The sequence below is a fragment of the Pelodiscus sinensis genome, chromosome 12, assembly GCF_049634645.1.
Source record: "Pelodiscus sinensis isolate JC-2024 chromosome 12, ASM4963464v1, whole genome shotgun sequence".
Classification (NCBI taxonomy): Eukaryota; Metazoa; Chordata; order Testudines; family Trionychidae; genus Pelodiscus; species Pelodiscus sinensis.
Window position 1 is genome coordinate 46,435,594 of NC_134722.1, and position 13,856 is coordinate 46,449,449.

At 44.5% G+C, this 13,856-nt stretch overlaps 1 protein-coding gene across 14 annotated transcripts in view; it reads right to left on the reverse strand.

The window, feature by feature from the left end:
- The window catches only part of CNOT1 (CCR4-NOT transcription complex subunit 1), a 96,736-nt gene that overhangs the window by 23,372 nt on the left and 59,508 nt on the right, over nucleotides 1–13,856 (reverse strand). For all 14 annotated transcript variants that reach the window (XM_075940505.1, XM_075940498.1, XM_075940509.1 and 11 more), the window contains 6 exons: nucleotides 12,971–13,087; nucleotides 12,466–12,576; nucleotides 10,798–10,875; nucleotides 10,394–10,571; nucleotides 6,986–7,116; nucleotides 232–528 (listed from right to left, as the gene is read on the reverse strand). In XM_075940505.1, the coding sequence (XP_075796620.1) occupies nucleotides 232–528; nucleotides 6,986–7,116; nucleotides 10,394–10,571; nucleotides 10,798–10,875; nucleotides 12,466–12,576; nucleotides 12,971–13,087 (912 nt within the window). The remainder of the gene's footprint in view (nucleotides 1–231; nucleotides 529–6,985; nucleotides 7,117–10,393; nucleotides 10,572–10,797; nucleotides 10,876–12,465; nucleotides 12,577–12,970; nucleotides 13,088–13,856) is intronic.

A 13,856-nucleotide genomic window follows, 5' to 3' on the forward strand; every position in this document is an offset into this window, starting at 1 on the left:
CTGGTCTATGAAGTCTGATACAGACACCAGGAGATGCATCTCAGTGGTCTGGAAAGTCTGAGGGCGAACAACTCCTCTACTATTTTAAGGCAAACTTAGTTGTGCTTCAGCTAACCATGTTGTCAGCCAATTATTTCTTGCTCCCAGGGATCCTCTACATTCATGACTCCAGGTAAATCCAATAGACAATACTCCAGATTATGGTAAAGCAATGAAGCTGCACCATCTTACCCGCAGGGCAGTAGCAAAACTGTTCTTCAAGTTGGTAGCGATGCTCATCATCAGAGGTTCCCTGCAGGTAATCATGGCCATGCCAGCAGTCAGGTTCCGCATCATGTGGTGTGCTGCTACACGCATGCGTGATTCCTCTGAATCCAGTGCAAAGTCCTTCCTGACTATTTGTTCACAGGTGGTCATGGCAATCTTAATGGACCGATCTACCACTGGATGGACAAGTTCTTGCACTGCACGTTCGATAGCTTGACGCACGCACTGCTTTAGCTGCGGATGGGCCTGGAACAGGGGAATCTACAGGGGAAAATGAAGTCAACAGAAGGATCAAACCAAGGTCAAAGAACACAAGTACACACACAGTTAAACTAGTTTTTCAAGATTTCTGTCCGCCAAAATATTCAAAATTTCACAACACTCAATATTTAATATATAGTTACAACTGATGTATGATCTTAGCATGCAGGCCACAGAAATTCAATTGCTGCTTCTTCTTCCACTAATGAATTCATTCAAAATAAATACAGGGACTTTACTCTCAAGGGACATATTTGAACACATGAAGTGTGACTTCCTAATAAAAGTTCTATTGGAAGGTGAATCCATTGATCTAGGCAACTGATGCATTGGCCAAAACACGTAGAAAGTTGCCTAGATTTATTTAAGGTAAGCAAATACTCTGAATTGCCAAGATCCTGAATTGGATCATTATGGAATGAAATTAATTTCCAGAAATTACTGTTTAACCACTCAAAACATCCAGTTTAACTCCTAGATCTTTTAAAAACAGTATAAAAAAAAGATCAGATGTGGATTGTCAAGAGACAGCTAGCTATAAACTATGAATTATGCTTTTTTGCTCACAAGTCTCTCCACAGCCAGCCAACAAATATTGTTTGACAGTGTTTGTAGCACAGTGCAGAGGTAACCCTTTCTAAAGAGAGCTAAAGAAAAAAACCTGGAAATGAACAGAAATGCATTAAAAAGGTAAGAGGCAAAGAGAAGGAAACTGAAGTATTTAAGAGAGGCTAGCACAACTAGAAAAGCAGCAGGACATCCACTGAAGGAATTTAAAGTTAAGCTGGATTAAAAATGAAAGTTAGTACACCACCTTCTGAGTCCTCTGCGAACTCGGATTTCAACCCGTTGCTCTGAAAAACCCATACAAAAGGAAAATAGGGAAAATACTATCCCAATGCACAAAAACCACTGAATTTTTTTTTTAAACTTTTACACCCCCAGCGGGGACTCCTGTACATTTCAAAGTTGGCCATCACTGCGCCTGCCCCCTCCTATGGAGCTGGAGTGGGGGACCAGCTTTTAAGCCCACTCCCTCCGGGACCCAGTTCTCTTCCTCCCCTCCCCCCACCTTGCTGCCTCTGTGATAGAGGCAAGAAGGGGGGAAGCGACTAGTCAACAAGCGTGTCGACTATCCGATAAGCTTTTGCTTATCGGACAGTCGACTAGTCGCTTACATCCCTACTTGACATGAAAGGCAGAAACGACCTTTGGCAGGAAAGTCTGGATAAGGCCACTGCTAGATCTTGTCCTTACAGAAGATCACGTACAGGGGCTCTGTGGTCAGAGCTCTGATTTTTGAGACATGTCACTGATATCACCACCACCAGGAATGCTGCCTTCCTTCCAGGGCCGGTGGGAAAGAGCAGGAACAGAGAGCTTTGAATGGTGGCCTGGTGAGCCCGGAGAGGACCATAATGGAACAGGGTCCCGTACCTGTGGATAGAAATGATTGAGGCCCCACAGGAATTTCACTGACATGTCATGGGGGAAGAAAATCTGTCCTTGAATCAGATCATGAAAAAGGGGAGGTGGTTGCAAGATGCTTTCCAATGGAGGAATGTGCCGGCCCCTGCTCCACAAGCTGCAGCAAGCACTTGATGATGGACTGTACCAGAGCTCACTCGGGCAAGATACCATACTCCGAAGCCTAGAGAAAATCTTGACCATTTTGCTGGATAAGACCACTTTGCGGACTGCTTCTTGCTGCCTACTAGGACCTCCTCTGAGCAGACACAGTTCTCCGTGCTCAACCACAAAGCATCCAAGTCAACAAGTGCAGGGATGGGAGGCAGGGGTGCAGGAGTCAACTGGTCCTGCGACAAGATGTATGGGTGGATGGGAAGGGGGCAAGGGGCAGGCCAACTGAGGAAGTGGGGGGGGGCACGGAAAAGGAACAACTGCTGGCTCCTTCAAACTGTTGCTGGAGCCCCAGATGGCGCTTAGGAGGCGAGGAGCAGTCCAGGCGGCACTGAGGATTGGCTCCCCAACCCCATCCCTTCCATCTGAAGCCCTGCCCCTTCCAGGAGTGCAGAGCTGCTGTCCCCACCTTGCATAGGGGCCCAGCAAGTCTGTTAGCTCGTCTGTCAAGTGAGTACAATACCATGTTCAGGAGCGTGCTGGGCTGGGCTGGTAAGGCCATGCCGGAACAATCAAGATCACCCAAACTTTGTCCCATAGGATCCAACCTGGATCTGGCTGATGAGGGGGATCAGCAGGACTGTATACAGCAGGCCCCCAGACCATGGTGGGTGAAACGGTCCCAGATTAAGCCTCTGTCCAGCCCCAAATGGAAGCAAAACTGGTGGCACTTTTTGTCTGGTGGCAAAGATGTCTGCGAGGGGAAATCCCCCACTTCTGGAAGACCACATCGGCCACTGCCAGATGGAGTGATTGCTCGTGGTGTGAAGAGAAGTCCCGGCTGAGGCGATCTCAATTCCTGGGAAGTGAACAGCCTCCAAATGGTGCAGAAGTCCCAGAGAAGGCGCAATTCCTGACACAGGGCTGACAAGCATGAACCTCCCTACATGCTGATGTAGAACACTGAGGCTGTGTTGCGTGTGAGGACTTACACTGCCTTGCCCAACATGTGCAGAGGGAAGACTTTGCAGGCCACATGAACAATTTGAACCTCCTTGATATGTATGCAGTCTCATGTCCCCGAGGGTCCACATCCCCAGGGTTCAGAGATTGCTGAGGTGAATGTTTCAGCCCAGATCCAAGGCATCAGTCATTAGCTCAAGGAAGGGAGTGGGAACCCTGAACAGGACTAGAGATGTTAGTGTGTAGTTGGTTACATGGTTAACTGATAAGCCTGGTCTTATAGGTTAATCCTACCAACTGTACACACCTGCCCACCCCCCCCTTTGCTGTGTCTGTATTAGGGGCAGCAGGAGGGAGGGAATGATGGAAGCCAGTGCCCATGGGGAGCCTGCTTTTAAGCTGGCTCCATGCACATATCAACTGCACATAACTTCTGCCAAGCCGACTGCCACCCTTCCCCTGCTGCCATCCACTGAACAGACTCCCTGCCTGCCTGCTACCCTGCACTGCTGCCTACACAGGCAGCACCATGGGGCAGCAGGCAGGAGCTGGTCTGTGTAGGAAGTTGATTTTTAAACTAGCTCTTCTTACAGACCAGCTTACACCTGCAACCTTGCACTGCTGCCTCTGATAGAAGGGCAGCAGCATGAGCGGCAGGGAGCTCCCCAGGAGTAGGGAAATCAGTGCATTGGCAGCCGGCCCTAACCCCAGGGACTATCCAACAGTTGTGTAACCACTAAAATTAATGCGGTTACATGACTATTCAATTACACGCTATCAAACATCCCTACTTCCAACCCTAACCTTCTATGAGCTGCTTTCACAGCCAAAGAAAACTGGCCAGAGCACAGCAGTTCTGATGCACCATGACTGCCAGCAAGGAGGAACTGGGGGGTAGCATGCTGCACCCCTTAATACTGCACCATGGAGGTGCCACTAGAACTGCTCCCCAACAGATATTGCTGAGGGGGAAAATTCTGACACCAGTGCCATGTGACAAGCACACCCCCTAATGTGAACAAGCACTCAAAGAACAGGAGGCTACAAAAAGCCTCTCCCATTGGAACGGAAAGTGAAGCAACCCAGTTTACAGTAGGCAAACTGAAAGATGATCAGGAGTCCACCCCTCATCCATGATAGGCTGAGTATTTTAAAGTTATCAAATTGAGCTTCACAAGCAGATGAAAGTGACATGAAAGTATTTATCGTAACAAACTAGCACATTTACTCAATATTGCCCAGTTTTTTTTTTTTTATTTTTATCAAGTTAATTTTAGTCAATTTTTTTTTTAAAAAATGGGAATTCCACCAACTGTACTTTTTTCTTCATGCCTGTAAGTCAGTTGTGGGCAACCTGCAGCCCACTGGGGTTCTGTGGGTGGCCCACAAGGCGTTTTGTTTACTGTTGCTCACATTCAGCGTTGCCACATTAGTAATACTAAAACTGTGGATGGAAACCAAAGTGACATGCACTTAAGCAAGGTCACGTGACATGAGGTGCATGCTGATTGCACACAACATTGACAGAGCTGTGTGCACCCTGTGCATCCCATCAAAGCACTGCTATGGTCCAGCTGGCACATCCCTCAAATTCTAGGTACGCAAGCACAGTTAGCAAAATTGCTCTATCCCAGGAAACTGTTGGTCATTACAATCTTGCAGCCCACTTTCCAGCCTACGTTGCCCATCTCTGCTATCCTCTCTTATTTGCTAGGTTTTAACTAAAAAGGACTACAGTCAATTTGGTTCAACACTGCCTTCTAGTTTTCAAACCTTCAGCATTGATTTACCTGTGCCAAAACAGCACTACCCAAAATTTCTCTGTTTTATCTATTTTCTGTAAGGTTTATTGAGAAGCAGTCCTATTCCAGGTTCACCCGTGTTTTTCTGGCTCATCTTGGTTCAGTCTCACAACATTTGCTCAGTGATGTCAATTTTGAGGACTGTACTTGATTTGGTGATTGTTTGGTTTTACCACTCAAGGGGGACAGCGCTCTCAAAATATCCACTCAATGTGCAGCTGTAGTCAAAAAGCATACAATGCTGGGAATCATCAAGAAAGGGATACAGGAGATAAAAAAGATCTCTATTATCTCTAAATCCATGGCATGCGCGCATATGTGGTCACTTCATCAAAAAAAGATACTGGAATTGGAAAAGGCTAAGAAAAGGGCAGCAAAAATGATGAGGTATGGGACTGCTGCCATGAAGAAAGATTAATAGGAGTGGGACTTGTCAGTTTGGAAAAGATGACTCAGAGGGGGATATGATAGAAGTCTATAAATCATGACTGGTGTGGCAAAAATAAATAAGGAAAAGTTATTAACGTCTTCCTATAAGAACTAAGGGCCACCCAGAGAAATTAATAGGCAGCAGTTTTAAAAAGCAAAGAAGGAATTTCTTCAGACACCAACCAAGGGAACTCTTTGCCAGAGAATGCTGTGAAGGCCAAGACTAGCAGGGCTCAAAAAAAGAACTAGATATATGAATGGAGGATAAGTCCATCAATGCCTATTAACCAAGATGGTCAGGGATGGCATCCCTAGCCTCTGTATGCCAAAAGCAGGGAATGGGCCCTGGGGGATGGATCATTTTCTGTTCTGTTTATTCCTTCCAGATCACCTGCCATTGGCCACTGTCGGAACACGATACTGAGCTAGATGGGCCTTTGGTCTGACCCAGTATGGCTGTTTTTATTCAATACCAAAATTCTAAAAGGTTTAGTGCACACAGAGCATATGGATATAAGTTTATCCAGTTAACCAATAAAGAGCTTTTCGGCTTCTGGTAACAGTTAAACTCTGAGAGGCCGGCAGCCTGTTTACAAATCCATTGAACACACAGTTAATCTGTTACAGGTTAGTATTTTTTAAACCCTTTTTACATCCTTAAGACAGGTACAGGAAAAGTCTTTTAACAACTCAGCGTTGGGGTACACCTATATACAATTAGATAACTTCATTATGTTCACCACATTATGTTCTATGGCATTTGGTGGACAACAGAAAAATATTAATGGTAGCTCAAGACAGAACTTTTTTTTACTTTTGATCACAGAAGTATGGCTGAAGAGATTGATTTTGTACCTCAACGGAAGTTAGCATTTCTGATGGCCTGCCAGAGTAAGTTCCATGCTCATGGACTCTAACTTGTTCATTCATGATTAGAAGCAGGGTGCAGTCATAATAAAGGTAGAAAAGTGACTGCAGAAAGATAATCTTAACTTTTTATAATACAGAAAAAGACATTTTAAAAACGTCAGCCCAATTGTGTTTTGTACAAGTCTATGAATTGTGCTTACTATAAACCGAAATTTTGAAAGGCTCTTTACAGGTGGGATAAAATATACTCTATGCAATAGTCAAACCTGGAAGTGGATAAACATATAATCTCTGCTACATTAGCAAGGTTAGACTGTAAACCAGCTAATCACTGAAAAGTATTCTGAGTTACTGCTGCCACCTAGGAGAAGTAATCACAAGTTTAGAGAAAAAAAATCTCTACACCAAGATTGGACCTATATCAGTAGATGCAGAGATGTTATCTGCACTTACCCGACTACAAAATCGATTTCAAATGTAGTTCAAGTCACAAGGTACAGATGTGTGTCATTATGATTTCTAGCAGATGCTTGTCTAAAAAGTTTATTTCAAGCACTGTGACACCACTCCTAGGAAGACTGTGGTGCAGGAATAAGAGTTTTGGCAGGACATGTGAGGAACGACATGCTTGTGTGAAAGATTTATACCAACTGTATACATTGAGCCTAGTTCAATCAACATCGAAGTAGTGACTTCCTCAGCTCCAGAAGAAGAGTGCTTTTTGGTGAAAGTGTGAAAACCCCTGCAGCTCATTTTCTACTCTGGACTGCAAAAACTTTCTGTAACAAATCACAATGAACTCTAGTACTTACAGTCGGATTTAGAGTAATGTGTGGAGCCAGCCCTCCTAGAGAATAGACGTTGATGTCATGATAACTGTACTGAGGTTGTGGAGGAACGGATGCTGTACAAGTGGTGTTGGTAGCTGGGGTTGTAGAAGCAGCTGTGGAACACAGAAGTTGTAAAACAAATTTTAGAGTTGCTTCTTTCATAGAAACTAATTCACTAAAACTAAAGTTCTTGCCCCCGCGCATTTGAAAAAATTAAGCTTTTACTATTAATTACAAAGCTTCTGAAAAAAGCAGAATTCTTAGTCTTTCCTCTGAGAAGGGTGATATGCCACTAACAGATTATCCACTATCCACTTTAAATACTGCTGCCTTTCTATAAGCTAGTGTCACAAACAGTTATAGCAATCCTTGCTAGCCTCCCCCAGCATACAGTATTTACAGATTTTCCATGCAAGTACAGTCCAGACTCTTTTGTATGTCCCCTTCAGACTACATTACACATTACTATACTTTTTCAATAGATTAGGCATCTCACTTCATTGATGTTCCTGTCTATGATGTTCAAGCACTGAGAATTTGCAATTGTACATTCTTCATTCAAGCCCTTCTACATCAGATTCTTGTGAGATTGTGTAAACTACACGGGACTGCTACTCACTGACCTGCAGAACTGTTTTTAAATTCCTCATTGTAATGTAAGAGATCCTCACTATACTGATCTTCCCCACAGTGTGTACACAAACTGAATATGGGGACAGTTTTGGTACACCCTTCGTTGCGGACTCCGCCTTGACACCATGACATGTAGAGTGCTTGGGTCATGGATACCATGGAAGGGCCCTCCAAGTCAGACGGTCAAAGAATGACAACCACATGAAAAGCAGTCCACTAGTCCTCCAATTTGGGGGATAGTTTAAACCAGGGATACTCAGTCCACTGCTCACATGCGGCTCTGAGGCATAGCCTGCAGCTCTTCAAGGCCCCCTCCCTGAGCGCTGGGAATAGCTGATTCTGGGTGCTACTGGAGGGAGGGAACCCCCAATTTTCCCCTTTTTAGCAGCTGCTAAAAAGTCTGGCTGTGCTTAGCATTTGGTGACTCCAGGAGCTGGCCCTTTAAAGTCCAACACCAAGTATTGAGAGAGTGGTGATTTATAATACACCTCAGCAACTGGCTGCCCTTTGTTGCCTCTCCATGGGCTGCACTCTGCACCCTGGATGAAGCACCTGAGCCAGGGGAAGGGATCTGCTCCCAACACCACATGTCAACCTGTTGCTGGGTGAGTCAGGCTGCTGACAGGGAGCGGGTGTATTGGTGCCCTGCTGAGATGGGTGAAGGAGTGCCATATAGGTGCTGTTTAAACTGGGAACCCAGGGGTTCCATTTTCATGTAGATCAGGAGCAAGGGAGTGTGTGCTCTGTTAACATGGTTTGGGGAACGAGTGGGTGGGTGCCGGCCCTATTGATGTGGGCTGGGGAACAGGTGTATGGGGGTTTACACTGGGACCCCACAGGTGCCATTTTCCTGTAGATCAGGAGCAGAAGGGTGGGTGTTCTGTTGGTGTGCGTCAGGGAGCAGGTGTGTGGGTGCTCTTCTGACATGGGGCTGGGATCTCAGCAGCACTCTCCCCTGGGGCTGCCTGCCTTTGCTGGGTACCAGGAGAACTCCCTGTTGGCCAGACCCTGCCCTGTCCCTGACACTGCCCCTTCTGCCCCCATGCCTGTCTGTGGCACACAGAAGCCAGGGAGTAATCAGACCCAACCATTTCCACAGATTTTGGGGGGGGGGGGTTTAAAACAGCAGGTTGGAGTCCTATGGGACGCATTTTGTGATGCCTGCCTCTGAACTAGAGGCTGGTAATTTCTGATGGGGACCACTCCAAGAATTTGGAAAATGGTCCAGGGCCACACTCTTCCACATTAATGGAGGAGGCGCTGGGTCTGGGATGAAGGCTGGGTGAAGGAGGCAGTGATGACTTGGGTTAGAATCAGAGAATACTAGCACTGGAAGGGACCTTGAAGGATCAAGTCCAGTCCCCTCCCCTCACAGCAGGACCAAGCATCAACTAGATCATCCCTGACATCTAACCTGCTCTGAATTATCACCAACAATGGAGATTCCACAACCTCCCTGGGCAATTTATTCCAGTGTTTAAGCGCCCTGACAGTTAAGAATTTTTTCCTAATGTCCAACCTAACCCTCCCTTGCTGCAATTTAAGCCCATTATCCTCCTTGGCCTCTGATGACAGGACAAGCAGCAATTTCTCCCTTCTCCTAGTAACACCCTTTTAGATACTTGAAAACTGCTATCATGTCTCCTCGATCTTCTCTTTTTTAAACTAAACAAGCCCAGATCTTTCAGTCTTCCCTCCCAGATCAAGTTTTCTAGATTTTAAATCATTTTTGAGACTGTGCTGGGGGTGGGAGCAGCACCTGAAGCCTTCCCTCCCTTCTCCAGGCTCACAGCTGTTCAAACAGAACCCTACAAGGTAGCACTGGCTGCTTTTCTCAGCAGCATGCAGGGAGCAGGCAGGGAGTCTGTGACGTGGTGGCTTGGCAGGCCAAATCCAGCCCGCAGAAGGTATTTTGCCTAGACCTGGACCTCCCCATCTCCCCCCACAGCTCTTCCAGTAAATTTTAGAGGCCTGGACAGCAGCCCGGCTCAGTCCCAGCTTGTGCTGGGTCCCGGGGGTATAATACCCCTGCAGGGGGGTAGCAATAATACCCCTGCAGGGGGGTAGCTTCCAGGGGCCCACTGCGAGCCAAGACTGAGTCAGGCTGCCTGCCCATCAGGTTCTAAATGACTTTCCTTGCAAAGCTGCAGCATGGGTAGCTACTGGAACCTGGCAAGAGCCAGGACTAAGTGCTTGCAGGGCTAACCCTTATCGATTAATTGCACAATCGACAATGTCACTTCATCTGCAGCACACAAAAAGTTAGTTGGCTAAATTTAGTTGGTGTTGTATTGAAATTTGAGAGTATTTGGTTATATTCATATTGTATGTGTGTTTGGTGGGATGGCTTCTAGGTCATAATAGTAATCACATGGCTCTTGGTTAACGGTGGTTGGAAATGTGGCTCACCAATCACATGACTGATTACCACTAGTTTAAAAAAGTTAGTGTTTCTACAGCATAACATTTTACAAGGTTATGAGGTAGACATTCTGGCAAACAGCATAGACAAATAAGGAATTTGTGCCTTAAGTGATATCTGACAACACATGAAGGATTTAGTTTTTGGTACATGTAAAACGTCTAGAAGCTTTCTAATTAATTCCTCTTCCAAATTCTGAGGACTTGCTAAATATATAAAGCTTATCACTAAAAACTGCTGCTATATATACACACACATTTAGCAAAGCCTCATTTTAACTTCAAAAGCACCGGATTGTGATTTTATAATACAGCTAAACCCTCACAATTACTTACTGGTTGTTGTGATTGGTGGTAGCTCCTCTGGCTGTTTTACATCCTTCTTCGGAGCAGAGAGCTGCTCATCCAAATTTTTCAGTCGATCTTTGTCTTTCAGGAGGTTTCCAGGTTTCAGCTCATTGATGTCTAGTGCAAGGTTCTTGCAGAGCACCTCAATCTCAAATTTCAGATTTAGCTGCACAACAATTCCAGTATGATTATTTCAGGTTATATATTTACCTCTTGTATCGTAAGACAATGCACCAGACCAATATTCCACAAGGAGACTGTCTAGAAGCACCAGAGTTAGCACCATGAGTCACCTACATTTGAAGTCTTCCAACATTACATTTTCCTAAGCTAATTGGCCAAGAAAGAAGTGTTCAATAAGTGCAGAGGGAAAAAAGTTAAAAGCAACTTACTTTTAAGTCATGTTCTTGATGCAACTCAGCTAAAACATTCATGATTGCCATTGTCCACGGGTTTGGAGGCCTGAAAACCTATAAGAAGATTGGGGAAGTGTCAGAAAGACATTTTCCAAAAGGCGTGCTGAGTTTTGATTTACAAGTGTACTTTAAAACAAACACAACAGCTTTTTGTATTCGTCCAGCTGTAAAAAAGTAAGGACAGTTTCCAATAATGGTGTAGATACGGCAATGTCCTTCCCCAGCAGTACATCTGGGGGAAAAAGCCTCAATTTAGTATTAAAGTAAATTAAATTTAGTATTAAAGTAAATTAAATAGGAAGTAAATTCCAAACGAACATTAGAAGCCAGTTCACTGTGGTTTCCATCTGGAAAATCAACAGTGCCATTGCAGAAGTAGAATTGGGGAGACAAAGGCTGATCCAGGAAAAAGAAAAGGACACAGCTAATGAGGTTCAGGCTTTGTCTACAGCAGGGCTGTGTCTAGATTGCACCCCTTTTCCATAAAAGGGATGCAAATTAGACAGCGCAATTGCAAATGAAGTGGGGATTTAAATCTTCCCCGCTTCATTTGCATAAACATGGCTGCTGCTTTTTTCTGGCTCGGAGCTTTGCCGGCAAAAAGTGCCAGTCTAGATGCAGATCTTTCGGAAAATAAAGCCTTTTCCGAAAAAATCAGGAATAAGGGATCTTTCGGAAAAGGCTTTATTTTCCGAAAGATCCGCGTCTAGACTGGCACTTTTTGCCGGCAAAGCCCCAAGCCGGAAAAAAGCGGCAGCCATGTTTATGCAAATGAAGCGGGGAAGATTTAAATCCCTGCTTCATTTGCAATTGCGCTGTGTCTAACTTGCATCCCTTTTATGGAAAAGGGGTGCAATCTAGACACAGCCCAGGAGTTTTCAAAGTTGGGAAGTGGCATGGGCCATGACCCACAGCTTCCTTTGGCTGGAAACGGCAAACCGTAGCCAATGGGAGCAGCAAGACTTCATGTCTATGTACGCTTAGATAAACAAAACATCCCACAGTCCGCCAGTGACTTATTGGGTGGGCCCACAACCCAAACTTTGAAAACCCCCAGTCTACATAATAGAACTTTTAGTGGCATAGCTGTCAGCACTGCCATGACACTAAACCGGGCAGCGAAGCACTTTTCCTGACAAAATACTTCTACACCCACAAGCAACATTCACTAATCAATGTGTGCGCGCTACTGAGGATACTATGCCGTTCACACAGATACTTGCTGTGGCGAAGCTTGTGTCTTTTGGGTATAGAGTAGCATCTCTAAACAAAAAAGTTCTATTGCTCAACTAACAATGTAGACATAGCCTCAGAAAAAAGTTAGGCCCCCTGGGACTTTCATTTGTGGGTAAACAGAGGAATGAGGTACAGCTGTTTAAGCACACATTCCAATCAACCCTTTCTTCCAGAACAAATTGTAGTATCTACAAGACCTTTTCACTTTGCTCCCAGGTCACATCTCTCAATTTTCAACACCCTGTTTCCATCCATTTCTGTCCCAAGACCTGAGATTAGGTTTCGAATGAAGTTTGTTTTAAAAATTCACATTTAGTGTATACTTGTTACAGAACATTTATTTTGCTACTTAAATTGTAGAACCACTTCCATAGTTACATCTCATTTTGCAGGTTTGCGTTCACTTACCACACTTCTGACGCTAGATTCTAAAACTTTGGCAACAAATGGCACCACATAAAGCAACTCCTGTTGCCCCTTAACATAAGCCTCCAGAAGTAAGGATTTCACATCCAAATCCTAGAACACAAAAACGTCAGTGAAACCTGGTGACAGGGGAGGGGGAGAATGGAGAAACACTCATATGCCATGTAGGGCTACAATTTAATTACAGCACTGACATATGCTGAATCAGAACAGCATTAGCATCTTACCTGCTAGTTTTTCTAGGGAGTAATTGCTATGTAGTTACTTTAAGAGGACTAAGTTACTTAAGATCACAAATTATCATCAAAGGTTCCTAAATGCATAAGTTACCAAAGTGTTCAGAAGACAAACTACATAATCAGATTTAGTTTAGCAAGCTTGTTGAACAAAAAGTTAAGAAAGTCCAGGTTAAGATTCAGCTGAATTTGACTTCACGTCTATCACAAGCTTAACAGGGTTTTGAAGAACGGATTACATGTGAGCTCACCGTGTGCAAGATGGGTTTATTTTTAGCCAGCGTGATCATTCCCAACCAGTGGCCAAGGTTCTTCAGAAGGGACCGATCAGAGAAATTGGCTGCTGCTTTATCTGACGTCAGGAGCACCTAACAGATTATTACAAAAGGGAAAGAAATCTGTGAGAAACTCCCAAAGCCAAATCATTTAGTAGAGCTCAGACTTTCTAAAGTCAGTGTGTACATTTAGCTGTGCTTTAGCCAGGAGACAGTCCTTTTACTTTAGTACACTGAAACCATGGTTTGTCAAGTGTCTAGGAAACAGTCCCCTACTCACTTATCCTTAATGAGAACTACAATAAAGTCTTCTCCTTCAAGGAACTTAAAGTAAGCTGACAAGATCTACAAAAGTATAACTCCATGCCAGGACTACCACACCTACACAGCTCGCAAATTAACAATTCAAAATTCCACACAACAGCTAGAAATCCTTATGTAGTAAGAGAGTAGGTGAAGTAATTTTGTTTTTTAATTAGGCCAACTTTTGTTGAAGAGAAGCTTTCAAGCTTATGAAAAGTTAGTCTTCAGGCCTTGGGACAATACTCGGGCCACGTCCATGCTACAGAAGTATGTTGATCGAATTTATGTTGGCATACAGATACTACTGTTAAATCACTTGTACGTATGCACTTGGCTACTTGTGTCAGTGGTGCATGTCCTCACAAGAAGCACTTGTATTAATTGTCTTGTCAGTGTGGGGCATGGTAGGAAGGGTCCTGGAGGCCAGTAACAGTCAACATAAGCAACACAGCATCTAAATTGACACTGCATAGACCTAATTGCATCAGACATGACTTTATACCACTCAGGAAGTGGTGTTACTAAATCGGTGTAGAGTGGCACTTCCGTTAGTGAGAGC